This window comes from Pongo abelii, chromosome 13, assembly GCF_028885655.2.
Source record: "Pongo abelii isolate AG06213 chromosome 13, NHGRI_mPonAbe1-v2.0_pri, whole genome shotgun sequence".
Taxonomy (NCBI): domain Eukaryota; kingdom Metazoa; phylum Chordata; class Mammalia; order Primates; family Hominidae; genus Pongo; species Pongo abelii.
In genome coordinates, this window is record NC_071998.2 from 51,973,413 (window position 1) to 51,999,568 (window position 26,156).

Here is a 26,156-nt window from a genome sequence, read left to right on the forward strand (position 1 = left end):
GAGAAGCATTTGACCTTGATGATCTCAGTACTCATCACATCTGCCCTGTGCGATGTGTACCATTACTATCCCCATTTTACCCATCTCTCAGGCACATAGGCACAGGGAGATGAAGTTCCTAGTGATGTGAGTGGTTTCCTGAAGCACGGCATATTCATTTTCTTGTCCTCAAAATAAAAAAATCTCAAATAGGCTAGGAGTTGTTTTTCAGAAGCCAGGAAAACAGAAGAGCAGTCTTTGCCTTTCTTCTTGGAAAAGAGCGGAGAGAGCTGCAGCTGACTCAGTGCGGGTGACGAGGAACAGGGTGACTCAGGTCTTGTAAGACAGGCTTTCTTTCTTCTTTTCTTTCTTTTTATTTTTTATTTTAGCTAAACCCCCCAATTCTATCAATCAGACAAGAATTCTGCTATGAAAGAAAATAAGCATTTGCTCCCACAACTCTCCGTCCTTGGAGAGCACAGTGTGCTCAGAAGAGCAGCACTGCTTGCAAAGGGAGCCCGTAGCTCTGGGAGGCAGGCTGACTCCACACCCAAGTCTTCATCTGTCACTATTGGCCATTTGGCATGTAGCACTCAGACCTCAGTTTCTTTGTGTGCAAAATGGGGGTGATGGCATGGAGAACATACACATTTTTTAAAATTCTTAACTATGTTCTGTGGCTAACATTAAAAAAAGTTATTTTATTTTTAAATTTTCATTTGTTTAAAGTTTAAATTTTTGTTTCTTTTTTTAGTATTTAATTTTTGCCTTCAGCTTTTGCAGACGTACACATTTTGAATGGGACTGATACATCTATTACTCATTTCCCTTCCCTTCCTGCACGGGGTACTGGGAACATTAAATAACAGTCTACAATTGAGTCAGCATTGCTCACCGGAACGTTAGTCATTGCATATGCCCTGAAAGTGGCGCCTTCCAGGACCGTTGAGATGAGGATGGCCAGCCCCTAACAGCCATCTGCATCCGGGGCCTGGGAGAGCCGAACCTGAGACTGCCAGGAATGGTGTCACATTAAAAGTGCCTCATTCTTTTGGGGCTGATCAGGCCCCTGACTCGATATTTGGTGATACTAAGAAATTATAGAGTGATGATTTGTTTTCACCTCATAGGTGTGCCTTTCTTAAACCTTGTTAAGATGTGGACACATTACCCATTTAAAGGGGGAAAGAAAAGGGAAAAAAAGGAAAAAATTGAAGTTCATTGTTCTAGGTGTGACAATTGTATTTGTAGTTATTTATTTATTTTTTGAGACGGGATCTCTCTCTGTCACCCAGGTTGGAGTGCAGTGGCACCATCTCGGCTTACTGCAGTCTCCACCTCACAGACTCAAGTGATCCTTCCATGTCAGCCTCCCCAGTAGCTGGTACTACAGATGCATGCTATCACACCAGGCTAATTTTTTGTACTTTTAGTGGAGGCACTGTTCCGCCATGTTTCCCAGGCTGGTCTTGAACTCCTGAGCTCAAATGATCTGCCCACGTCGGCCTCCCAAAGTGCTAGGGTTACAGGCATGAGCCATTGCACCCGGCCTGTAGTTATATTTTTAAAAACAATAGTTATCTTTGAAGGCTGCATATTGACATTTGAACTGATGATAGGACGTTTGAAATTTGCTTCAAAATATATAGTTCAGCATGAAAGTGGTTAGTGAGAAATATAATTGGAAACAAGATTGACCGTAAACCAAATTGTTATAGCTGGCTGACACACATGTGGTAGTTCCTTTTGTTCTTCACTGTATTTTGGTATAGTTTTGAAATTTTTCATAATAACAAAAGGCTATTTTCAATTCGTGGTCCTGAGCAAGGGTATAGAAAGCTCCATCTTTGGGTAGGAGTGGTTGAGCTGTAGTGCACAAACTGGATGCTGTTGCTTTGATTGTTTTGATTGTTCAAGACCTTTTGACTCCAGCAGAGCTCCTTGATGAGCTTCTCTCAGTGTCTGGACAGTGGCCATGTGTCACGCACTGGTGAACCCCTGGCCAGGGCCCAATAAATATTGAATGAATAAATGAAAGCCAGAAGACCTAACCGTGATCCTTTTCTTGTCTTTGCAAGCGGAGCTCAGGGAGAATATGCTGGACTGGCCACTATCCGAGCCTACTTAAACCAGAAAGGAGAGGGACACAGAACGGTGAGTATGGCAGGAGGTGGTGCTTGCTCACCATGGGGCATAGAGGTCCTGGCTCTCAGGGTCCCTTCTGTGGGACACTCCCTCCAGGCCTTCTTGGAAGCAGATGAGGGAACATATAGTCAAGAAACAAATTTCTGTGAACGAGCCATTATGATCCTTGCTTCCAAGACATCCCACTTGACCATTTTGAGGAAAAACATTCAGAGATAAAAGACTTTTGCTCAAACCCAGAATGCAAACATCAGCCAGTTGGCTGTGGAACTGCTCTCTAGGGAGCAGAGGGAGGAAGAGGGCAGGAATGTTGCCATTGCAAGCATCCTCTCCTTGGCTCAGCCCTGGCCCTGGGCCTGGATGAAGGGCAGAGACCATGCTTTAATTCTTCAGTAACCCCTGTTGCGCTGAAGCCCAGTTCTGGTCATACGTATGCTCAAAAAATATTTGTTGAATAAATAAATTCTCCATTAGATGATTCTCAACTTCAAGCACCAAAAAAGGCGTAAAGCAGAGTTCACAGTCCTGCTTCATTGTTTGCTTTGGATATGAGAACCTGGTCTCCAGGATCCCAACCGCCTCTTGGGGACCACTGTGGGGACCAGCAGGTACTAATGGACACCACTCGCCCCCAGGGGCAGTGCCTGTAGCAGTGACCTAACTCAGGCCTCAGCTTGTGCCAGAGGAGGCCTGTGTTCCTGGTTCCTTCATTTTGATGGCCAGTGCGCTAGAGTTTCTACTGAGCTGTGGAGTGGAAGTCCTTAATAGGAGCATTGCCTAGGAGCCGAGAGCAGGGCAAAAGCATCTGCTGATATCAGAGAGTTGCAGACAAAGGGTGTAGGGTGGTGCTGGCTGGCTAAGTAAGTAGGGTGGAGTGGTAGTGGCCTGATCTTAGTCCATTTCTGGTTTTATTACCACTGGAAGGTTACTTATGGCTAGTTGCCTGGAATTTGCAATAAAGAATGCTGAAAGTATTTCACTTCCCTTTCATAACAGGGGAAAAGAAGGAACATTTATTTCCCTTCTTCCCTTGCGTAGGTCATCCTGATTCCACAGGTGTGTCTTTCCAGGCTTTCATCTTGGTTGAGGAATAGAATTTTTCTATTTTTTTATTTTTTTTGAGATGGAGTCTCGCCCTGTCCCCCAGGCTGGAGTGCAATGGCTCAATCTCGTCTCACTGCAACCTCTGCCTCCCAGGTTCAAGAGATTCTCGTGCCTCAGCCTCCTGAGTAACTGGGATTACAGGCATGTGCCACCATGCCCGGCTAATTTTTGTATTTTTAGTAGAAACAGAGTTTCACCATGTTGATCAGGCTAGTCTTGAACTCCTGACCTCAGGTGATCCACCCCCCCCTTCGACCTCTCAAAGTGCTGGGATTATAGGCGTGAGCCACTGTGCCCGGCCCCCCCCCCCCTTTTTTTTTCTCTTCATAGCTCACTGCAGCCTTGAACTCCTGGACTCAAGGAAGCCTCCCAAAGTGCTAGGGAGACCAGGATTACAGGCATGACCCTCTGCACCTGGCCCTAGAATTCATGTCTAAAGATCTTTGAAAAACAGGCCATTTGTGAATTGAATAAATGATTAAACCCTGGTCAAGGACTGCTTGCCAGTCCAGAGAGAAGCGAAGTGGTCAACCAGACAGACACAGACCCTGAAATTCCCCCACAGTTTGTTCATTTGTGGTTCTGAATTCTCAGCTTTCTAGGGAATGATTAGTTTAGAACTATAATTGCTCTTGGGACCTGAGAGTCTCAGCACTTTCACAGAATCAGAAAGGAAACTTTGGAGCTCCAGGTGTCCAGCCAGTAAAACAATGCCAGATTCTCTCCTGTCTGTTTTTCCCTCACGGCTTCTATGTTCTGAGGTCGTCTCTGGAGTTCCTCTTCATTAGTATCTTTCACCACCAGGTGCCCAGGAGCCTGGGGATGCTGGAAAGGGGCAGCCTGTCCTGTGTGACGTCTCCACCCTACTCCTCCACTGCTTAGCGGACAGGCCGCAGAAAGCAGTGTTTGGAGAAGGCAGGTGACTAGCTAATGGCAAAGGGCCAGCTAAAATCCAGATTCTTTCCACACAGTGATGCTTCCCACCCCTCGCCATTTCCCAAATTCCCCAATCTGACACCAGGAAGTAGCTGTGAATGTCCAGGAGCTGGGGACCAAACTGGAAAGGCCAAGGAGAAAGACTGAGAGGCCTTTGGGTTTGGCCTGGGCGGGGTTCTTCCGTGACTCGTGGATTCTTTCTGGTTCCTGTTCCCTCTCTTTGTGTTTTCCTGTCCTCCTTCCCTTCTCCACCCATTGTGTGTGATGTTTCTCTTGGCCCCATTGCCCATCCTGCCATCACCGAAGTGTCATGAGAGGCCATTTCATTCTGCAGGAGGGAGAGGGGCTGGGTGCTGCGCTTCAGGGAGGGGGGAAAGGGAGAGGCAGGGAAGCCCTCCAGCCACTGAGCTGGTAGAAATACAAAGCTCATAAGCCTGGAAATGTTGGCATCCTTCTGGATCAGAAATTTTAATTAGCTTGGGCGTGGTGGCTCATGCCTGTAATCCCAGCACATTGTGAGAGGCTGAGGCAGGCAGATTACCTAAGGTCAGGAGTTCAAGACCAGCCTGGCCAACACAGCAAAACCCTGTCTCTACTAAAAACACAAAAATTAGCCAGGCATGGTGGTGCATGCCTGTAATCCCAGCTACTGAGGAGGCTGAGGCAGGAGAATCACTTGAATCCAGGAGGCAGAGGTTGCAGTGAGCTGAGATTGCACCACTGCACTCCAGCCTGGGCAACAGAGTAAGACTCCCTCTCAAAAAAAATTTTTTTTTAATTAAAACCAACTTTCTTAGAGAAGAAAATGATTTAGTATTCACTAATCAGGGAAGATTTTTTTCACATCACTGATGTCTGAGGCAGCTGCTCCCACACAATAGATTCTAATGGAATACAGCAAAATATATCCTTCTTTTTTGAAAGGGAGTGTGGGGAAGTCATGTGCTACAGAAGTGCCTGGGCTTCTGATGGGTCTTTCAAGCTGCTTTTTGAAGTTATTTTCACACTTTCTCTTAGGTTAAATTTCAGAGGTTCCTAAAATGGAATGCCTAACTTCTTGATTTATGAGTTTATTTTGGGAAAATACAAATTTATTTAACAAACACTTATATGGCAATTACCATGTACCAGGCATGGCCTTGAACACTTTATAATTGATATTTCAATTTGTTAGTCAAATCCTGACTTATTCAGCAGACCTCCAGATCTTACGAAAAAATAAAAACTCTAAAGAAAAACAATTAAGTTTGCTGTTCAGAGTCTGAGTTTCCTATACAAAGAGAAAACACTGACCAAAGGAAACAAATTATGTGTATATGTAAATCAACAAAGAAAGCTTAAAACCTGTATGGGAATATTTTTTTCTTCCCAACTGCCTGAGACAAAGTAGTGGCCTTTGGTTGTTAGATTTTACCAGTGGTAAGACATTAGTTTCCCTTGCACAGGAGATCTCCTTAACCCTTCACTCATTCGACAAGTCTAAAGATGACCTTATGCCTATTCTATGCCATGCGGCACCCTGGGGAGTTTAGAAAACATAGCACCCCCCTAAATGGGCATCAATGCACCAAAAGCTGGATTTGCTTTGGATAAACCAAAACTTCAAATTTGGGTCCTGTTACTTCCATATCCCTCACAACAATATAGTTTTTTTCCCCCGAGAGAGTCTGGCTCTGTCACCCAGGCTGGAGTGCAGTGGCATGATCTTGGCTTATGGCAACCTCCGCCTCCCGGGTTCAAGTGATTCTCATGCCTCAGCCTCCCGAGTAGCTGGGACTATAGGCGTGCACCACCATACCTGGCTATTTTTTGTATTTTTAGTAGAGACAGGGTTTCACCATGTTGGCCAGGCTGGTCTTGAACTCCTGGCCTCAAGTGAACTGCCTGCCTCAGCCTCCCAAAGTGCTGGGATTACAGGCGTGAGCAACCTCGCCTGGCCAACACTACAATTTTAAACTGAGGAGAAACTTAACATTATAAAGAATAATTAAAGTCCTCTAAATCCTCATAGAAAACCAGAAATGTCTGACAGCAACATATAAATGAGTGCTTCACAAAGCCACTGTGATTCTCTTTCCATTGCTGCTTGTACCAGGATGTGTATTAGTTTCATATGGCTGCTATGATAAATTTCTACATTCGTAGTGGCTTAAAACAACACACATTAATTTTCTTATAGTTGCAGAGGCCAGGTGTCAGAAATTGGTTTCACTGGGCTAAAGTCAAAGTGTTAGTAGAGCTGATTCCTTCTGGGGGAGACGGGAGAATCTGTTTCCTTGCCTTTCCTGGCTTCTGCAGGCCTCCTCTGTTCCTTGGCTCGAGCTTGCTGCTTCAGTCAGCACATCTCCTGCTCCCTCTGTGGTCCCATCTCCCTCTGCTTCCCTCTGATGAGGACACTCAAGAATATATTTAGGGCCCAGCCCAAAATCCAGAATAATTTTTCCATCTCAAGATCTTTCTTTACCTTAATGCCATCTGCAAGTCCCCCTTGCCATATAAGGAAACACCCACAGGTTCCGAGGATTAGGACAGGGTTGTCTTTGGGAGCTCGTTATTCAGTGTACCACAGGGTGGTTGATGTTTTTACATATTTGTGTTTCAACAGAACTCACCTGGTATGAATTCTTCATTTTGGCTTTCTATGAATATTTTATATTTATTTTTAATATTCCCCTTTCTCCTTCTTATCAATATTCTGCCCTGAAGGGATCCCTTCATCCAACGATCCTTTTGTAGACTAACAATACCTGTGAGAGAGGACAGTGCTTCCAGCTTGGGTCCTGAGAAATTAAAGAAAAAAATTAACTACAAAAGGGAAGCATTCAAACAAGAAAACGGATTTGAGGACAACGTGACATAACCAGTATGAGACCAACAGCCGTTCTAAAGGGGCACAAACCTTCTGACAGTAGAAGAGTGCAAAGTAGTCCACGTTTGCCTTTGGCTAATGTTTTCTTTTTGTACACGTTTATTTTTCTTAAGTAGACTCCTTTGCTGTTTTTGAGGAAAGAGCTGTAAGCTAAGATTTAACTTCATAGCCTATTTTCAATAATGCCCATCCATTTCTCTGTGGGATAAAATATAGGAGGATTATTTTCAGGGTAATCATGGCTTCTCCTTGATGCTTTTTGTTGGGGAAAACCTTGTGACTTACTTTCCCATTGGGACACATCATCAGTTCTACAAGAGCCTGTGTCCACATGGTTGTTTGGAGGAAATGAAGGATGATTTGAGTCTGAGAATTCTAGCATTGCACCTACTGTCCAGCTTCCATAAAAATTCAATGCAGCTGTAAGCTCTAACTTAGGCTCAGCTCTTGAGGCACTTTCCCTTGATTTCCTTAACCTGAAGCTACATCCCCTTCTCCATGTTTCTGCTGCATCCCTGGACTCTAGACAGTCATTCACAGGCCACCACTGTTAGTGAGTGAGTTGTGTGAACCCAGGGTAGGGGTTGATCATTTTTATTTTTATCTGTTTTTTTTTTTGGGATGGAGTCTTGCTCTGTTGCCCAGGCTGGAGTGCAATGGTGCAATCTCGGCTCGCTGCAACCTCCGTCTCCTGGATTTAAGCGATTCTTCTGTCTCAGCCTCCTGAGTAGCTGGGACTACAGGCGTGCATCACCACGCCTGGCTAATTTTTGTATTTTTAATAGAGACAGTGTTTCGCCATGTTGGCCAGGCTGGTCTTGAACTCCTGACCTCAGCCTCCCGAAGTGTTGGGATTACAGGCGTGAGCCACCAGGTTGATCTTTTTTTTTTTTTTTTTTTTTTTAAATATGGAGTTTTACTCTTGTCGCCCAGGCTGGAGTGCAATAGCGCAATCTCGGCTCACTGCAACCTACACCTCCTGGTTTCAGCCAATTCTCCGGCCTCAGCCTCTCGACTAGCTGGGATTACAGACGCCTACCACCACACCCAGCTATTTTTTATTTTTTGTATTTTTACTAGAGACGGGGTTTCACCATGTTGGCCAGGCTGGTCTCAAACTCCTGACCTCAGGTGATCCACCCGCCTCGGCCTCCCAAAGTGCTGGGATTACATGCGTGAGCCACTGCACCTGGCTGGGTTGATCATTTTTAATGCTTAGTTTATGGTTCTTATAGAAACTAATAATTTATTACAGAGTAAACATCCAATAAATATTGATATACTTGGTGTATTGGTACTGGGAGGCCTTGGAATTATGTCTGTCATTATCATCTGTCCTGGATAAGCCAAGCAGAGCACTGAAGCTGTGATGTGGGCCCTGAGTCCTTGAGTTTAACTTCCAATCTCATGTTCTTCTAAGGTGCTTTCTGTGTATCCTAACTGAGACAAGGTTAGAAAAAGTCCAGGCCTATTTTTAGTGTACTGGGATAAGGGAAGATTGTATTGATTTCCTGAGCATCTTTAGGGAACAATATTTAGGGATTCATATGGAAACTCTTTTTTTGGACATTGTTTTGCAATGACAAATAATTAAATTGTAGCAGATTTTAAAGCACTAGTGTTCAGCTTAAATAAAAACAGGTGGTGTCTAATTTGTGCTACAAGCGTGTTGTAGTACTTTTCTCTCATTATTCATAGTCTGATGATGATTTTTCTCTTTCTTTGCTTCCTTTCTATTCCGCAGGTTTGCCTCATTCCAAAGTCAGCACATGGGACCAACCCAGCAAGTGCCCACATGGCAGGCATGAAGATTCAGCCTGTGGAGGTGGATAGATATGGGAATATCGATGCAGTTCACCTCAAGGCCATGGTACTTGTCTTCTCCTTAGCAGATGGGAGAGGCCGGGGTGGGGGAGCGGTGCTGGGGATCAGGGACTTGATGGATTATGTAAATGTCTTCTCTTGCATTCTAATGAAAAGTCTGCAGTTCTTCCTTTGACCAGAGTCTACTCTACCCCTCCCATCACCAACAGGGAGAAATCCCCGTTCTCTAATTCCGGCTTGTGTAAAAAACTGAATGAATTATTCATGGTGGTAGTAAGAGTACTCCTTGCAGGACCTGCCTGCCTCTTTCTGCCTAATCTTCCCTCTCCTTCTCCCCTTCCCCACTTAATAATCAAAATGGCAGTCACACTTACACTTAATCTTTGTGTCAGGAATTGTAACACAAATGTCAGCTTTGCAAGTATCCATGACTGTGCCGGCCCCATCATGCTGAATTCCTGGCATCATGCAGCTTGGTTTCCACCAACCCCCACTCTCAACCTCCCAACCTCCAGGAAGAAGTTGCTTAGCAACCGTATCTGCTTCCCACCAGCGGACTGGCGGCTGCATCTTAAGCGGGAAGGAAATCAGTGGAATAGCAATGTGATTTTGATGGTGGTGTTATTAGGCATGGAGACTGGGAACTCTGTGCAGTTGCCTTCTAAAGGAAGCTGAAAATCCACAGTGCTGCACCTCTCTTCGATCCACCCCTACCCTTCCATTACTCCCCAAAGCTTTTTTCCAACAAGTGTTCCAGGCCAGTAGTTGAAATTATTAAGTCCCTCCATTATAGTAATATAGGACATGACTTCCCTGGCCACCCCATGTTTTCAAACGTGCCTGCTCTGATATGCTGGCCAGGAAAACAAACAGGGACATGACTTTTATATATGCTTGCCTTCTGTAAAAGGAAAGAATGAAGAAGACTTTTATTTACAGAAACACTCCTTGTGGGAATTCTTTTTTTTTTTTTCTTTCAATTCCTGTTCTTTATCTTTTTGTTTCTTTGTTTTGAGATGGAGTCTTATCCTGTTGACCAGGCTGGAGTGCAGTGGCACGATGTCGGCTCACTGCAGCCTCCGCCTCCCGGGTTCAAGCAATTCTCCTGCCTCAGCCTCCTGATTAGCTGGGACTACAGGCGTGTGCCACCATGCCCAGCTAATTTTTTGTATTTTTAGTAGAGACAGAGTTTCACCGTGTTGGCCAGGATAGTCTCAGTCTCCTGACCTCGTGATCCACCCGCCTCAGCCTCCCAAAGTGCTGAGATTACAGGCATGAGCTACCACGTCTGGCCTCTGTTCTTTATCTTTTTAAATGACAATAGTTGTACATAGTCATGGGGTACATAGTGATGTTTCTATACATAAAATGTATAGCGATCAGATCAGGGTAATCAGCATATCCATCATCTCAAGCATGTATCATTTCTTTATGTTGAGGGAACGTTCAATATCCTCCTTCTAACTATTTGAAATTATATATTGTTAAAGATAGTCATCCTGCAGTGGTATAGAACTCTACAACTTACTCCTCCTATCTAGCTGTAATTTGGGAATTTTAACTTCAACAGAAGGCAAGGGAAAGGAATGGATATGAGAAGATGAGCAGAGAGATTAACTATGAGAATGGACGCACCTAGAACCACAAACATCTGAAATCATTATTGAGATGACTTGAACCAAGGGAAAAACCACCTTAGAGAGATGGGCCCGAAATATCCAAAAATCTTGTGAATAGTCCTTTTGGTCTGGACCATAGAGACCTAGACTGAAAGGATCTTATTATTTCTTTTTTCTTTTTTTTTTTGACCTGGAGTCTCGCTCTGTTGTCCAAGCTGGAGTGCAGTGGTGTGATCTTGGTTCACTACAACCTCCACCTGACTGGTTCAAGCAATTGTCCCTGCCTCAGCCTCCTAAGTAGCTGGGATTACAGGCACTCGCCACCATGCCTGGCTAATTTTTGTATTTTTAGTAGAGACGGGGTTTCACCATGTTGGCCAGGCTGGTCTCGAACTCGTGACCTCAGGTGATCTGCCCGCCTCAGCCTCCCAGAGTGCTGGGATTACGGGCATGAGCCACCACACCCAGCCAGGATCTTATTATTTCTTTGGAATGATTTGTGAAGGGAGTAATGGCTGTGGTTTTTTTATTGCTGTCATTGTACTTTGAGACAGTTCCAGGAAAGTAAAGACCGAGACTTCATCTTTCTTCATCCTTTAAAATAAAAGGCGAGGATTTGGCCAAGAAACAAACATATCCTCCCTCCATGTCCTTCTCTACCCCTTTTCTTTCACAGGTGGATAAGCACAAGGAGAACCTAGCAGCCATCATGATTACATACCCATCCACCAATGGGGTGTTTGAAGAGAACATCAGTGACGTGTGTGACCTCATCCATCAACATGGAGGACAGGTCTACCTAGACGGGGCAAATATGAACGCTCAGGTGGGAACTGGAGAGGCCTGCCCTTAGTTCCCACTGAGAAAATGGATATGTGAAAAAAAAAAATTCTGACTTCTTGAGAGGCTTCCTGTCTGAGGGAACTCAGACCCACGACCTGACCACTGGTGGTTGTTGATCTCTCATGGCCTTGGAAAGCCACTTATCCTGGCATCAGCTTTATCAGCTGTGAAATGGGGGCTCAAAGGGCCCAATCCTGATTACTTGGGGGACAGAGGATCTGCGTACTGTGAACCTCTGAAGAAATGCTGTTGGGAGCCCCTGCAGGAGAGGAGTGACACAATCTTTTTGAGACTCTTATTGGTGTTTGCTTTTTGCCTTTTTCTTTCTTTCTTTCTTTCTTTCTTTCTTTCTTTCTTTCTTTCTTTCTTTCTTTTTCTTTCTTTCTTTTCTTTCTTTCTTTCTTTTTCTTTCTTTCTTTCTTTAGAAGGAGTCTCACTTTGTCGCCAAGGCTGGAGTGCAGTGGTGCGATCTCTGCTCACTGCAACCTCCACCTCCTGGGTTCAAGCAATTCTCCTGCCTCAGCCTCCCGAGTAGCTGGGACTACAGGTGCATGCCACCACACCCAGCTAATTTATTTTTATTTTTATTTTTTTTTTGTATTTTAGTAGAGAGTATTTTAGTTTCACTGTGTTGCCCAGGCTGGTCTTGAACTCCTGAGTTCAGGCAATCCACCTGCCTTGGCTTCCCAAAGTGCTAGGATTACAGGCCTGATCCACCATGCCCGGCCTCTTTTTTTTTTTTTTTTTTTTTTCCTACCATTTTAGGCTCTTTCTTTGGTTCCGATTCATTTCACAAGTGTAATCCAGAGATTATCTATTGATTCTGTAGCATAAATGAATTCTGTACCTTTGGTCACCATCAAAATTAGTCCTAACACCTAAGTGGTGGGAAGGCTAGTGGGATATCATGCCTGGTATCTGGATCATCTCAGGAAAACTGCCAGCCTTGCTTTCCCTCTCTCAGTTCAGCCTCCTCCCTGGTGCCCCTGCAGCCTCTGCCATCATTGTGCCCAACAGGGCCATTTGGTAACGTGCATCATACTAGAGCTGACCATGCAGGGGAAGGTAGCACTGCTCAGGGAAGAGTTGCCTATTTCAACAACATGGAGGTTCTGCCCTTTCTTGTGTTAGAGACACTTCTCTTCTGTTGTGGTGTGGATAATTAGGAAGAGACTGTGTATTCAAATCCATATTTTTAAATCTAAATTGGGCTAAATGGTCAGTTGCTATTTCCATAGCAGCCACAAGCACTCTGCCTATAGGATGCCAGGTTGTGACTACGGAACTGGGCCAGTATAGAGGACGTTTCTGTGAACACCATGGATGTGGCTCTGCCTGCTTTTCCCCTGAGGGGAGAAGGCAGCACCAGCCAGCCATGGCCTTCACACTGGAGGGTGTTTCCAAGCTCTTGACTTTTGCTTTTGGCCCTTGCCTTTGTGGTAGGTGGGAATCTGTCGCCCTGGAGACTTTGGATCTGATGTCTCACACCTAAATCTTCACAAGACCTTCTGCATTCCCCATGGAGGAGGTGGTCCTGGCATGGGGCCCATCGGAGTGTGAGTTCTGGGCTGCTGGTTTCAGGATGGCTTTGGAGACAGAATGAAGGAGTGGCCCTAAATAGACTACTCATCCCATCAAAGTCTTCATGTGTTGAGGATACCCTCATTGGTGTAGTGCACTTGTAGGGGCTAGGGGAGGAGCAGTGAAATGGGTGCTTTTAGGGGATTTCCAAAGAAAAGCGTAATTAGATTTTATTAACCATAACATGTGGCCTCACTGAGCTTCCAGATGTGCATAGACAGCAGGTTTATTAACAGAATAATGAATAGGGAACTTTACCTGAGCATGTGTATTGTAACTGGAATATCGGCACTAGACAGTGCCTTTTGGACTTTTGGATTTCCAAGCATTTTTTTTTTCTTTTTTAAAATCAGCTAATGGTTCCATTGAAAGTGAATTAGATATAAGGTGTTGAGATAAGTAACACATAAGTAAGGAAGAAACAAACCTGGTTACTAGAAATAATTGGATGAAGCCAGAGTAGGACTGAAGGAATATTTCTTAGCTGTGGATAACTTTTTACACTGAAATCAAATCATCTTGGGAAAATGATGATGAGAGCAGCTGTTTTCCTGAGCTGCTTCAGTCTCCCAAAAATATGCTAAAGAAGCCAGTTTTCAGAGTTGCTGGAAGCTTGGCCTTCTTACTTTTTTCTTTTTTCTTGTTTTTTGGGTTTTTTTTGACTACTGTTAAAGTGAGATTCATTTTGATGATGATTATTTCTAGTAAATGTGTGAGCTCCAGTGCTTCACCTGTCAGGGAGGTGGGGAGAATGATGTACATGTCAGCCCATGGGGCATCTTCTCATCAGCCCCTCCTATGTCCATCTTGGGAAAGTGTATAGGGGTGAGGGAATGGGGCTGGGAGGGGGAGGGAGGGACATGGAACTCCACTGTTTCATGGCTGCCTGCCTCTATCAAGTCCTCCACCACAGTTCTTGGGTGAGCCCTGGGACACTGATGGCTGGTGGACCTCCACCAGAGGAGGAAGGAAGGAAGGATCGCTTCCTGAACATCTGCCTCCCAGCAGGTGGAGAGTCCCTTCCACTGTCAGAGCTCCTCTGCTAAGAACAAGACTTTCTGGGAGGGCCCAGAACCTTCCCATTAGATTAAACTGAATCGTTTACATTTTCTGAATTTGCACTTAAAAAAATACAGGAAGAAACATCTTGCCCCGTTTTTGCCCAATCATCCCATCATTTCACTAAAGCGGAATGAGGATGCCTGTCCTGTGGGAACCGTCAGTGCAGCCCCATGGGGCTCCAGTTCCATCTTGCCTATTTCCTGGGCTTATATCAAGGTGAGGCCTGGGAGTATGTGCAGGTGGGTGGGGGCGTCAGGTATGGGTGGGGACCGGATACTGCAGACTTCTTTCTTGGCTTAAAAACAAATAAATTCATGATCTGAGATGTGGTTCAAAGAATATTGCTGATGACCTCGGTGGAAGAAACCTTCCTAAAGAGATGAGCTAAAAATCATTTCATCTCTTCTTCATTACACTACTTATTTTGGGTTCTCAGAGTAGGTTTAACATCAGAGAAACTGAAGCACCAGATATATTTTTCCAGACACAGCTCAGTTCCATGAGTCATATGGATGTTCTGGCCGCATCCTTTGGTTTCCTGCAGGATTTATATAGCCCCTTCCGAGTGAAAAGCAGTGCACGTACTAATTATTCCACTGTGCTGAGATCCTGCTATATATCTCACTTTGCTATATATTTCTTGGGGGGGCCAGAGGAGAAGATGAAAAGTAGCGGAAATTTGCTTCTCTGGTGGTTTCCCAGAGCTCTTCGGCCTTTAGGGCTTGTGGCACTGTGCTCTCTGCGTAATTAGTCAGAGTACAGGCTTCCTTCCTTTGTCTTACTCCAAATAACACCAGGGCCAGAGTTGATTTTCTACTGTTCTTGTTCACACTGCCCTGCCCACCTCCTGGACTGACAAGACTGTGAATAGGAACACTTGTTTGGCTGCTAATTAGAGCAGTCTCCCCAAAGCAGTGCCCCTCTTTAAAGGAAGGGGGGCTCCCACTGAAACAAAACTCCCAAAACGCAGCTATGCCAATCATTTCAGAGGACTCTGTAGAGCTGGCTGTTTATTTCTGGAATAGCATGGCATTTATGATTCTTCACGAAAGGTTTCTTGGAAGCCGGAATAATTCTGTACCTCAGAGACTAACACTTGCTTTTAAAAATGATACGCAATTTGTTTTGCAAACAACACAAGCAATCAGAATAAAGGTCTGCTTCTTTGTAAGCAGAATCAAATTCCCACTTCCCTTTTGATCTCTGGGTTCTGTAAATCTAGGTTATTTGTATGAACATATTTGGGTTGGAGATGACTTCCCACATATAGGAAATAAATGCCCCAAGGTTGGTTTGGCTACATGCCTGGAACACCAGCTGGTGCCTCAGTTTAAAAACTAAATAAATAAAGTAGGGTTTAAGCTGCCCCCTCTGGCCTTGGCCCTTCTCTTATTTCAGGCTGTTGTTACTTATCCCCTGGACTCTAGCTTTAGCTGCTTCTCTCCCTGCTGCAATTCCACAGGCGCACCTACAGGACTGCTAGACTCACCCTAGACACCCACATATCTCTCCTGGCTTCCTGTTGCTTTACCTGGTTCTCACTAGCCTGCACAAAATCCTTAGGGGATTCTTTCAGAATGCAAATGCCTAGGCCGCATTCCAGGGAGAACCAAATTGAGCATATGTAGGGTTGGACTTAAGCCGTCTGCGTTTTAAAGAAATCCCCCCATGAGACATAGGTTGAGAGCCAGTGGTTGGCTGGACAAACTCGAAGTCCTTCCTAGAGAAGGTTTGGGCTTAAAAATGGAGTCACAATTCAGCTTGGCCTACATCCACTCCCAGATGACAGTCATGTGCCCTCCCCTTCCACGCCTTCATTTCTGCCATTCTTCTCACTGGTATACCTTCTCCTTTCTCTTTCCCTATCCAAATTCTACTTATTGCTAAGTTTCAAGCCAAGTTCTGGCTCTTCATCTAGGAACCCTTCTTTGACCAGCCTGGAGCAATGTGGCCCCTTTTTACTTTGGACCCCCTTAATGATACCAAAGTACTACTGTTGTTTGATTTGGTGCTCTCTCATTCTTTTTACATTAGTTATGTATTTAATATATATGCCAACTCCATCACATGTGAGGTACTCTGGGAAGAAAGTAAGCCATCGGAATTGGTGTAGTCTTGATTTGAAGCTCTTTGCAGTGATGACGTGTATCCCTTATGATCACAGGGACTCTTACCTACCAGGACAAGATTGAGCAGTTTTTAAACATAAGCAGCCTCTACTAGGGACAATGGAAAAATAAACCATACAAAATTGCTTCCGTGGAGATATTGGCCCAGATCCCATCGGATTCCTGGCAATTATCAAGACCTCTCAAATTCATAGGAAACAAACAAAAAATCACAAAACACATGTAATTTAAGAACAATTCTTTTCTCTCTTTAGATAACACAGTAGTCAGTAGTCAACTTGCCCTGTTGTGGGCTTTGCTACTACAATAAAGAACATAAAACTACTATTAAAAGAAGAAAACAAAAATGTATTACAGGCTTAGAGGGATCTGACAGATGTCCTTGTTGGAATTTTCCACTCATCTCTACTCCAGAGTCATGGTGGGCTGCCTTCCTTTGTGGGTGGAATTTATCTGGGGGTGTCTTTTGGTTGGTGTCTTGACATTTGTGTTTGCCTGTTCAACGGCTAATGGCTCTTTTTCCTTCTGTTGCAGATGATGGGAGGCAAGGGTCTTAAACAAGCCACGGAAACTGCGATATTAAATGCCAATTACATGGCCAAGCGATTAGAAAAACACTACAGAATTCTTTTCAGGGGTGCAAGAGGCAAGTATCAACTTTAGTCTATCATTACTTTGGTTTTTTTCTTGGCCAAACTAAGTTTGACCTAGATGTGCTTTTCTGACATGGGCAAGAGACTTCTGTTTCTTAGCATATATCAGAAAATAGTGTAGAGTTCTTGGAAATAACTCTGGTTTATTTTATTTTGTTATTTTTGAGATAGAGTCTTGCTCTGTCACCCAGGCTAGAGTCCAGTGGCAGGATCTTGACTCACTGCAATTTCTGCCTCCCGGGTTCAAGCGATTCTTCTGTCTCAGCCTCCAGAGTAGCTAGGACTACACGTGTGCACCACCATGCCCGGCTAATTTTTATATTTTTAGTAGAGACAGGGTTTCACCATATTGGCCAGGCTGGTCTCGAACTCCTGACCTCAGGTGATCCACCTGTCTCAGCCTCCCAAAGTGCTGGGATTACAGGCGTGAGCCACCACGCCCAGCCATAACTCCACTTTAGTTAACTGTTTAGGGGCATTACTATATGCAGGTTTCTCCTAGGCTCCTAGTCTACACAGCAGCCCAGGTCAATAAAGATTCCACAACACTGAAATGTGTACATAAATACCATGAGCTAATTATTTACAAAGTGCTATGATATGCATTGAAAGAGTAGAGTAACTCAGACTGGATAGAAAGGTTGAGAGCGCCTTCTCGCTGGAGCCATTTGAGATGGGCCTGGAAGCCAGCATAGCCGATGAGAGCCTGAGTAAGCAGAGACACAGGAGCAAACCAGAGAAAAGAAAGCTGTCTGGTCTGGAGTGAAGGATGGGATAGGAGAGAGGGAGCAAATGACAATGAGGCTGGAAATGTATCGTGGTGCCTTGAAGGTCTTGGAAGGCTCTGGACTTCACCCTTGAGCTGGACAATAGCCATTAAAGGTTTTTGAGCAGGGGAGGGTAGGGATTCATGAAGAGACTGTTACAATCATTAAGACAGTGGCAAGGGGGAAACATGCCTTAGAGGTAGCAAGGGGCTGGGGTGGTGGCTCACACCTGCAATCCTGTAATCACACCTGTGATTGAAGGTTAGCTAGCCTCTAGGGCTTACAATAGAGGGAATAATAGGCAGAGGAACAAAGTCACCCTGGAAGTGATGGGAGGGAACTAAAAACCAGGCATCCTTTTACACATTGGGCTGTGGGCTCAGGACCTAATAGCTGAGTCTTGGAAGTGGTGAGGCCCCAGGAAAGAGTATTGAAGGTGAGAAGCCAGAACAAAACGCCTCAAGTAGATGGCTACATTAAGAGGGAGGCAGAAGTCGGGTGCCTGGTGAGGGGCACTCCACACCTGAGGCAGCTTTAGAACCCTGGCAGTGCTTGGCACAGTGCCTCTCCCTCAACACCCCTGCCTGGCCCTCCTGCTGCCGTGTGGCTCCGCCTCCTCCCTGCAGCCTCCACTCCCTCCTCTTGCTCACCCCCGACCCCACCCCGGAGCACTTGGAATTGTCTCCCACTTGGTATTGTCTGGCTCTGTCCATCTGACTCCAGGGTCCAGGAGAGGGTGGAGACTGCACCTGCTTTGTTTCTCTGGCAGTCAACAAATGCACGTGATGACACATAATAAGGAGAGGCACTGTAAAGAGCGGGTGGCTGATTTAATCTTACTTAAGTTTATTTAGATTTTTTCTTTTACTGAGGTATGATTGACAACTGATTTTAAATTATGAGTCTTAAAAGGAACCTTTGTCTATAACAATTAGGAAGCCTTTGGTAGCCTTTGAAAGTAGTTTGGGCACAATGGTGAGGCAGACGCTGGATGTTTGAAACGGGCTGAGATGTGGATGGAGGTCGGGAAGGAGAGGGGAGAAGGATTCCATGTTTGCAGGTAGTGAAGGAGGAGGGGGCTGCTTCAGTAGGATGTAGTTATATTTTCTTTTTAACTATGAAAACAACATGATTTTAAGCTGTCAGAAGGGAGAGCGAAGATACCTTTGAGAGAAAAACAGATGGGGGAACAAAGTCACCCTGGAAGGGAAAGGCTGGAACTGAGAACCAGGTACAAGTCCTTGCTATGGGCCCAGAGTGAGAGCAGGACAGAGACCGGGACCTGGAGCTTGGATCAGAGGCAGACGTCAGGAACCAGCCCACCCGCCCGCACCTGGGCAACAGCAACAAAGCGCTTATGGGATCTTGGTTTCTCTGGTCCAGGTGGAATGTACCTCTATAGCTGTGATCTTTAATTTAACGGCTGGTCTTACCTTATAAATCAGTATCCAAAGGGGTGGTTCCACAGTTTGAAAAAGAATAGGACCGAATAACCAGAAGTGCTGGTTAAAATGCTCCCCAGAGAACAGAAAACACAGTTGTGGGCAACATGTCTCTAAGCAACATAATAAAATGCTTCTGTGAAGTGGGTACTAAAGAAGTGACAAGAGCTACTAATTAATTCAAATCTAGCTTAGCTCCTGCTCTGTGAAATGTATCCTGCTTGTGTATTGGCTTTAAGGAATAGCTTCAATATTTATTTTGTCAGATTACATAAATAATGTATATATGCTCAACATGGACATTTTGGAAAATAATAAAGCATGACAAAGAAAATGTAAATGGTCCATGGTTCCATCAATCAGTTATAGCCATTACTAATATTTTCTGTATTTCTTCTCCTCTTTGTTTGTACAATTGATCATACTGCAGATTGTTTTATTAGTTTGTTGTCCAGGCTGAAGTGCAGTGGTGCCATGGCAGCTCATTGCAATCTCCAGCTCCTGGGCTCAAGTGATCCTCCTAACTCATCCTCCCAAGTAGCTGGGACCACAGGCACACACCCGCTACACCTGGCTAATTTATTTTTATATATTTTTTTGTAGAGACGGGGTCTTGCTCTGTTGCCCAGGTTGGTCTTGAACTCCTCTGCTCTAGTGATCCTCCCACCTCGGCCTCCCAAAGTGCTGGGGTTATGGGTGTGAGCCACTGCACCCGGCCTACAAATACAGTTTTTAGCTTATTTTTTAACTGTATATTATGAGCATTTTCCCGTCACTAAATATTCTTTGAAAGTGGCACTGTCAATTCCATTGTATAGATGTGCCATGATTTAACCAATTGTATAGTTTTTCTTCCCTTTGTTTGAATTTATTACAGTGTGGCAATGAGTATCCTTTGCTTGACATTTTAAAGAATTTTGCCTGATAATTTCCTTAGGAGAGAGTCATAGAAAAAAATTATTATCTCAGAGGATATAAATGCACTGAAGCTTTTGACATGTATGGCTTCAATTTTTTTCCCAAAGACTTTGTGTCAATTTATCTCACAGTGATAACATATGAGAGTGGCCATCACACAGGGGCCTAGTGAGGACTGAGAACTAGACAGAAGAACAAGAAAACAATATATCATTGCCAATTTGATAGGTGAAAATGACCTTATTGTTTTAGTATATGTAGCCAATGCGCTCAATGTTTCCCTAGTTCTTAGTGCTAGCCTTGTCCATCCAGGGTAACTGTGTTCGCCCATCTGTTCTGTCTACTTCATTCTCCTTCACAGCTGACTCTCTGATTTCACAGCTTAAAATCATGTTGTTTCCATATCTTAAAAAGATATATAACTGCATCCTATTGGTTTTTTCCCTAATTGCTTATTTGTTCATATTTTAAACTTCCTCACGTTTAATTTTATTTAGTAGCAGCCGGATGCGTTGGTTCATACCTGTAATCCAAGCACTTTGGAAGGCTGAGGCGGGTTGTCTAAAAGTATGACACTTACATTTATATATAGTACCTAATAATAATGATAAAGACTATGCTGCTGGTTTATGTATTTACTACGTAATTCTTTTTATCATTATTATTATTATTTTTGAGACAGAGTCTCGCTTGGTCACCCAGGTGGGAGTGCAGTGGCATGATCTTGGCTCACTGTGACCTCCGCCTCCCAGGTTCAAGCGATTCTCCTGCCTCAGCTTCCCCAGTAGCTGGGACTACAGGCGTTCATCACCACGCTTGGCTGATTTTTGTATTTTTAGTAGAGACAGGGTTTCACCATGTTGCCCAGGCTGGTCTCAAACTCCTGACCTCAGGTGATCCTCCCACCTTGGCCTCCCAAAATGCTGGGATTACAGGCGTGAGCCACTGCATCTGGCCCCCATCATTATTTTAGAGTGTATTCCTTCTACTGTAAAAAAAAAATGTTAACTGTAAAACAGCTTCAGGGCGGTCCTTCAAGAGGTGTTCCAGAAGAAGGCATTGTCATCACAGGAGATAGCAGCTCCGTGTGTGTTACTGTCCCTGAACACCTTCCAGAGGACAAGATATCAGAGGTGGGGCTGGGTGCTGTGGCTCATGCCTTAAATCCCAGCAGTTTGGGAAGCAAAGCCGGGAGGGTTGCTTGAGCCCAGGAGTCTGAGATCAGCCCGGGAAATATCATGAGACCTGTCTCTTCCAAAAAAAAAGAAAAAGAAAAAATTAACCACCATGGTGGTGCACACCTGTAGTCCCAGCTACTTGGAAGGTTGAGGCAGGAGGATTGCTTGAGCCTGGGAAGTTGAGGCTGCAGTGAGTTGTAATGGTGCCACTGCACTCCAGCTTGGGTGACAGAGTGAGACCCTGTCTCAAAAAAAAAAAGATGTGGAGGTGGAAGACAGTGATATTGAGCATCCTGAATCTGTAGGCCTAGACAAAGGTGTGTGTTTGTGTCTTAGTTTTTAACAAAAAAGTTTAAAAAGAAAAAGAAATTAAATATAGAAGAAAGCATATAGAATAAGGATATCGAGAAAGAAAATATTTTTGTACAGCTGTACAATGTATTTGTGTTTAAAGTGTTATTACAAAAGAGTCAGAAAGTTTTAAAAAATTTGGTTTATAAAGTAAAAAAGTTACAGTAGGCCGGGCGCAGTGGCTCACGCCTATAATCCCAGCACTTTGGGAGGCCGAGGCGGGCAGATCACTTGAACTCAGGAGTTCGAGACCAGCTGGGCCAACGTGGTGAAACCTCGTCTCTACTAAAAATACAAAAATTAGCCTGGCATGGTGGCAGGCACCTGTAATCCCAGCTACTCGGGAGGCTGAGGCTTAATAATCGCTTAAACCCAGGAATGAGAGGCTGCAGTGAGACGAGATTGTGCCACTGCACTCCAGCCTGGGCAACAGATTGAGACTCTGTCTCAAAAAAAAAAAAAGTTACAGTAAGCTAAGGTTAATTTATTATTGAAGAAAAAAGTTTTTTTAAATAAATTGATATAGCCTAAGTGTACAGCATTCACAAAGTCTATGGTAGTATACAGGAATGTCCTAGACCTTCCCGTTCACTCACCACTCACTCACTGACTCATCCAGAGCAACTTCCAGTCCTGCAAACTCCATTCATGGTAAGTGCCCTACACAGATGTACCATTTTTTATGTTTTATGTCATATTTTTGCTCTGTCTTTTCTATGTTGAGATATGTTTAGATACACAGATTTGGACCATTGTGTTACAATTGCCTACAGTATTCAGTACAGTAGGAGCAAGAGGCTGTACATGTAGCCTAGGTATATATAGTAGACTTTACCAACTAGTTTATGTAAGTACACCATGCTGTTTGCACAATGACAAAGTCATCTCACAATGCACTTCTCAGAACGTATTCCCTTCATTAAGTGATGCATGACTGTATTCTGCTAGAATGAGGAAAGAAAGGAATTACTTCAGGTAAGATGATACTTTTTTTTTTTTCTTTTTTTTGAGACAGAGTTTCGCTCTTGTTGCCCAGACTGGATTGCAATGGCGCAATCTCGGCTCTCCTCAACCTCTGCCTCCCGGGTTCAAGTGATTCTCCCACCTCAGCCTCCCGAGTAGCTGGGATTACAGGCATGCACCACCATGCCTGGCTAACTTTGTATTTTTAGTAGAGACAGTGTTTCTCCTTGTTGGTCAGGCTGGTCTCAAACTACCAACCTCAGGTGATCCACCCACCTTGGCCTCCCAAAGTGCTGGGATTACACAGGCGTGAGCCATTGCCCCGGCAAGATGATACATTTTAAAGGAAGAATTGCAAAAATCCACAGCTGTCTACTTTTGTGGGAGGCAAAGATTTGATCTGAATGGAGTTCCCATTAGTAGGAGGAGATGACTTTGTAGTATCCCAATGTTTTCTTTATGTTTTAATTTCTTATATGCCTAGCCTTTTTTTTTTTTTTTTTTTTTTGAGACATTGTCTTGCTCTGTCACCCAGGCTAGAGTCCAGTGGTGCAATCTCGGCTCACTGCAACCCCCGCCTCCCCAGCTCAAGCAATTCTCCTGCCTCAGCCTCCCACTATGATTACAGGTGCCCACCACCGCACCCGGCTAATTTTTGTATTTTCAGTATAGACGAGGTTTTGCCATGTTGGCCAGGCTTATCTTGAACTCTTGACCCCAGGTCATCTGCCTTTTTTTTTTTTCCCATCAGACAAACACCAACTTTGCCTGCAAATACCTGTCCCTGCGGAGGTTTCCAGGTGGCCCTTGCTGTATGGGTGGGCAGTGGCCTCAGGGGCTGGGCCCTCACATCCTTGGCTCACAAGTGACCCTGCTCGGTCCCACTTACCCGACCTCATTCTCAGGGAAACCTCATTCTAGCTTGAACTACAGGGAAACAGCCAGGAAGTTTGATTCTGTTAGTCATGGTCTATGGATTTCAGCTAAAAGGCTTGACCAAGCATTGATTGCCCAGCAGAGCTTTCCAGAGTAGTTACCTAGTGAGTTCATTTATTCCTCGGCAGCCACCTTGAGGATGGGGGATAAGTAAGGTCTGGTCCCTTCTCTCAATGAGGGTTTTGAAAAGCCGTATTTTTTCACAGCACACTCCCATATTGTTCTTACCCTCAGAAGACAATCAACATATGGGGCGGTGGTTCCCACTTAGATAGCCACCCAATGTTTACCTTGCTTTTCCTCCATCCCACGCCCTCCTGTCCTCCTTGCCCCTTTCATGTGGTACCTTCTCAGCTATAGTTACTGTTAGGTCCAGCAGAGACACCTACTCTGTGAACACTAAAACTTGGTGCTGAGTGGTTTATTCAGTTTCCACTTGATATCGCTCCAACATTGCCCGATAGCAGGTTTGTGTGTCCTAAAAGCTGCAAAGAACATCTTAGGATCTGGCTTCTGACAGCCACCAAGTTGAAATTTCATCCCTTTCAGGGCTCACATAGAGATGGAGAGAGATGCTGGAATTCCACTGCAGTTTCTATTTGAACGCAATAGAGTATGGACTTAGAAAATAACATCTGAACCTCATTTAGAAAATGGAGCTCTTCCTAAACCTCTTGGCTATGGTGGGGGCCTCTTCAGATGGCACTGTGGTATTAGCAGTGCTGTGTTGGGCTTGGCTTGATGGTGCCTTTCAGCTATTACTGAACCTCTGCTTGGAAGACTCTCCTCTTGTGCTGCCAGCAAGAGTGCCTCCTCCCCCACCGTGTCCTTCCCCTCCTCCCCTCCCTGCTGTCTGGTGTCGTTCCAAGCAGCGAGCTTCCATTAGCCTTCGTCCTCCAATCATTGTCACAATCAGGGCATTTTGTTTTGTTTAAGAGATGGTCTTGCTCTATTACCCAGGCTGGAGTACAGTCACATTATCATAGCTCATTGCAGCCTCAACCTCCTGGGATCAAGCGATTCTCCCACCTCAGCCTCCTGAGTAGCTGGAACTACAGATGTCTGCCACACACCTGGCTAATTTTTAAATATTTTGTAGGATAGGGTCTTGCTTTGTTGCCCAGGCTGGTCTCCAACTCCCAAGCTCAAGCAATCCTCAGCTGAGCATTTAAGAGTCCTGGTATTAATAGTTGATAAAAACTTAGTCTAATGATTTTCACCTTGAACATTCCACTACTATTCTGTTTCAGCATTTTTTTCCTATGTTTACCTACCCATGAATAGGATTTTCTACCTTTTTTTTTTTTTTTTTTTTAAGAAAAGGTCTCACTCCGTCACCCAGGCTGGAATGCAGTGATGTGATCTCGGCTCACTGCAGCCTTGACCTCCTGGGCTCAAATGATTCTCCCACCTCAGCCTTACACGTAGCTGGTACTACAGGCAGGCACAACTGCACCTAGCTAATTTTTTATTTTTCTGTAGAAACAAGCTCTCACTATGCTGCCCAGGCTGGTCTCAAACTCCTGAGCTCAAGCGATCTTCCTGCCTCGGTCTCCTGAAATGCTGGGATTACAAGTGTGAGCTACCATGCCCGGCTGAATTTTCTGCTTTTGAATCATACTCCTTACAATTTATTCCCCATCATTGTTAGAAAGCATGTTTTGTCTGGGTGCACTGTCTCACGGCCTGTAATCCCAGCACTTTGGGAGGCTGAGGTGGGGGGATCACTTGAGCCCAGGAGTTTGAGACCAGCCTAGCCATAGTGAGACCCCATCTCTACAAAAAATACAAAAATTAGCTGGGCATGTGGTGGACACCTGTAGTCCCAGATACTCTCAGGAGGCTGAACTGGGAGGATTGTTTGGGCCCAGGAGGTCAAGGCTGCAGTGAGCTATGATGGCGCTACTGCACTCCAGCCTGAGTGACAGAGCTCTCAACCGTGTCTCAATTTCTTTTTTCCTTGAGACAGAGTCTTGCTCTGTCGCCAGGCTGGAGTGCAGTGGCATGATCTTGGCTCACTGCAACCTCTGACTCCCGGGTTCAAGCAATTCTCCTGTCTAAGCCTCCCAAGTAGCTGGGACTACAGGCATGCGCCACCACGCCCAGCTAATTTTTGTATTTTTAGTAGAGATGGAGTTTCACCATGTTGGCCAGGATGGTCTTGATCTCTTGACCTCGTGATCCGCCCGCCTCGGCCTCGCAAAGTGCTGGGATTACAGGCTTGAGCCACCGCGCCTGGCCCCTATTTCAATGTTTTTAAAGTTTTTAAAAATTTTTTTCTTCAAGCGTGGTTTAAAAATATGCAGTTTCAGTATATTCAGAGTCTTACGCTCTTTATAGTTTTATTTTCAAACAAAACCACTTCTTTTTTTTTTTTTTTTTTGAGATGAAGTCTCGCTTTGTCTCCCAGGCTGGAGTGCAGTGGTGCCGTCTCGGCTCACTGCAGCCACCACCTTCCAGGTTCAAGCGATTCTCTCACTCAGTCTCCCGAGTAACTGGAACTACAGGCACCCGCCCCTACACCTGGCTAATTTTTGTAATTCTTTTTTTCGTAGAGACAGGGTTTCTCCATGTTGGCCAGGCTGGTTTTGAACTCCTGACCTCAAGTGATTTGCCTGCCTCAGCCTCCCAAGGTGCTGGGATTACAGGTGTGAGCCAATGAGCCCAGCCCCACCTCTTTCATATTTATTCATTCTATAAGAAGCAGAGCAGTTTGTAGACTGTCTTCAGGGGCTATTAATTACTGGAGCTATTCTTCACAGGCTTAAGAAGTTATGCTTGCTCTGAGTCTCTGTAAGTGGATTTATTTTTGCTGAGAGTGAGGAAAGTGGGTTAAGAAGAAGGAGTACATCATTAT

At 44.7% G+C, this 26,156-nt stretch overlaps 1 protein-coding gene across 1 annotated transcript in view; it reads left to right on the plus strand.

Annotated features, from left to right (window-relative positions):
• The window catches only part of GLDC (glycine decarboxylase), a 112,358-nt gene that overhangs the window by 77,270 nt on the left and 8,932 nt on the right, over positions 1 to 26,156 (plus strand). Inside the window, exons 16-21 of the mRNA XM_002819798.4 lie at positions 2,058 to 2,133; positions 8,778 to 8,903; positions 11,153 to 11,302; positions 12,763 to 12,875; positions 14,037 to 14,178; positions 16,626 to 16,737. Of these exons, the coding sequence (XP_002819844.2) occupies positions 2,058 to 2,133; positions 8,778 to 8,903; positions 11,153 to 11,302; positions 12,763 to 12,875; positions 14,037 to 14,178; positions 16,626 to 16,737 (719 nt within the window). The remainder of the gene's footprint in view (positions 1 to 2,057; positions 2,134 to 8,777; positions 8,904 to 11,152; positions 11,303 to 12,762; positions 12,876 to 14,036; positions 14,179 to 16,625; positions 16,738 to 26,156) is intronic.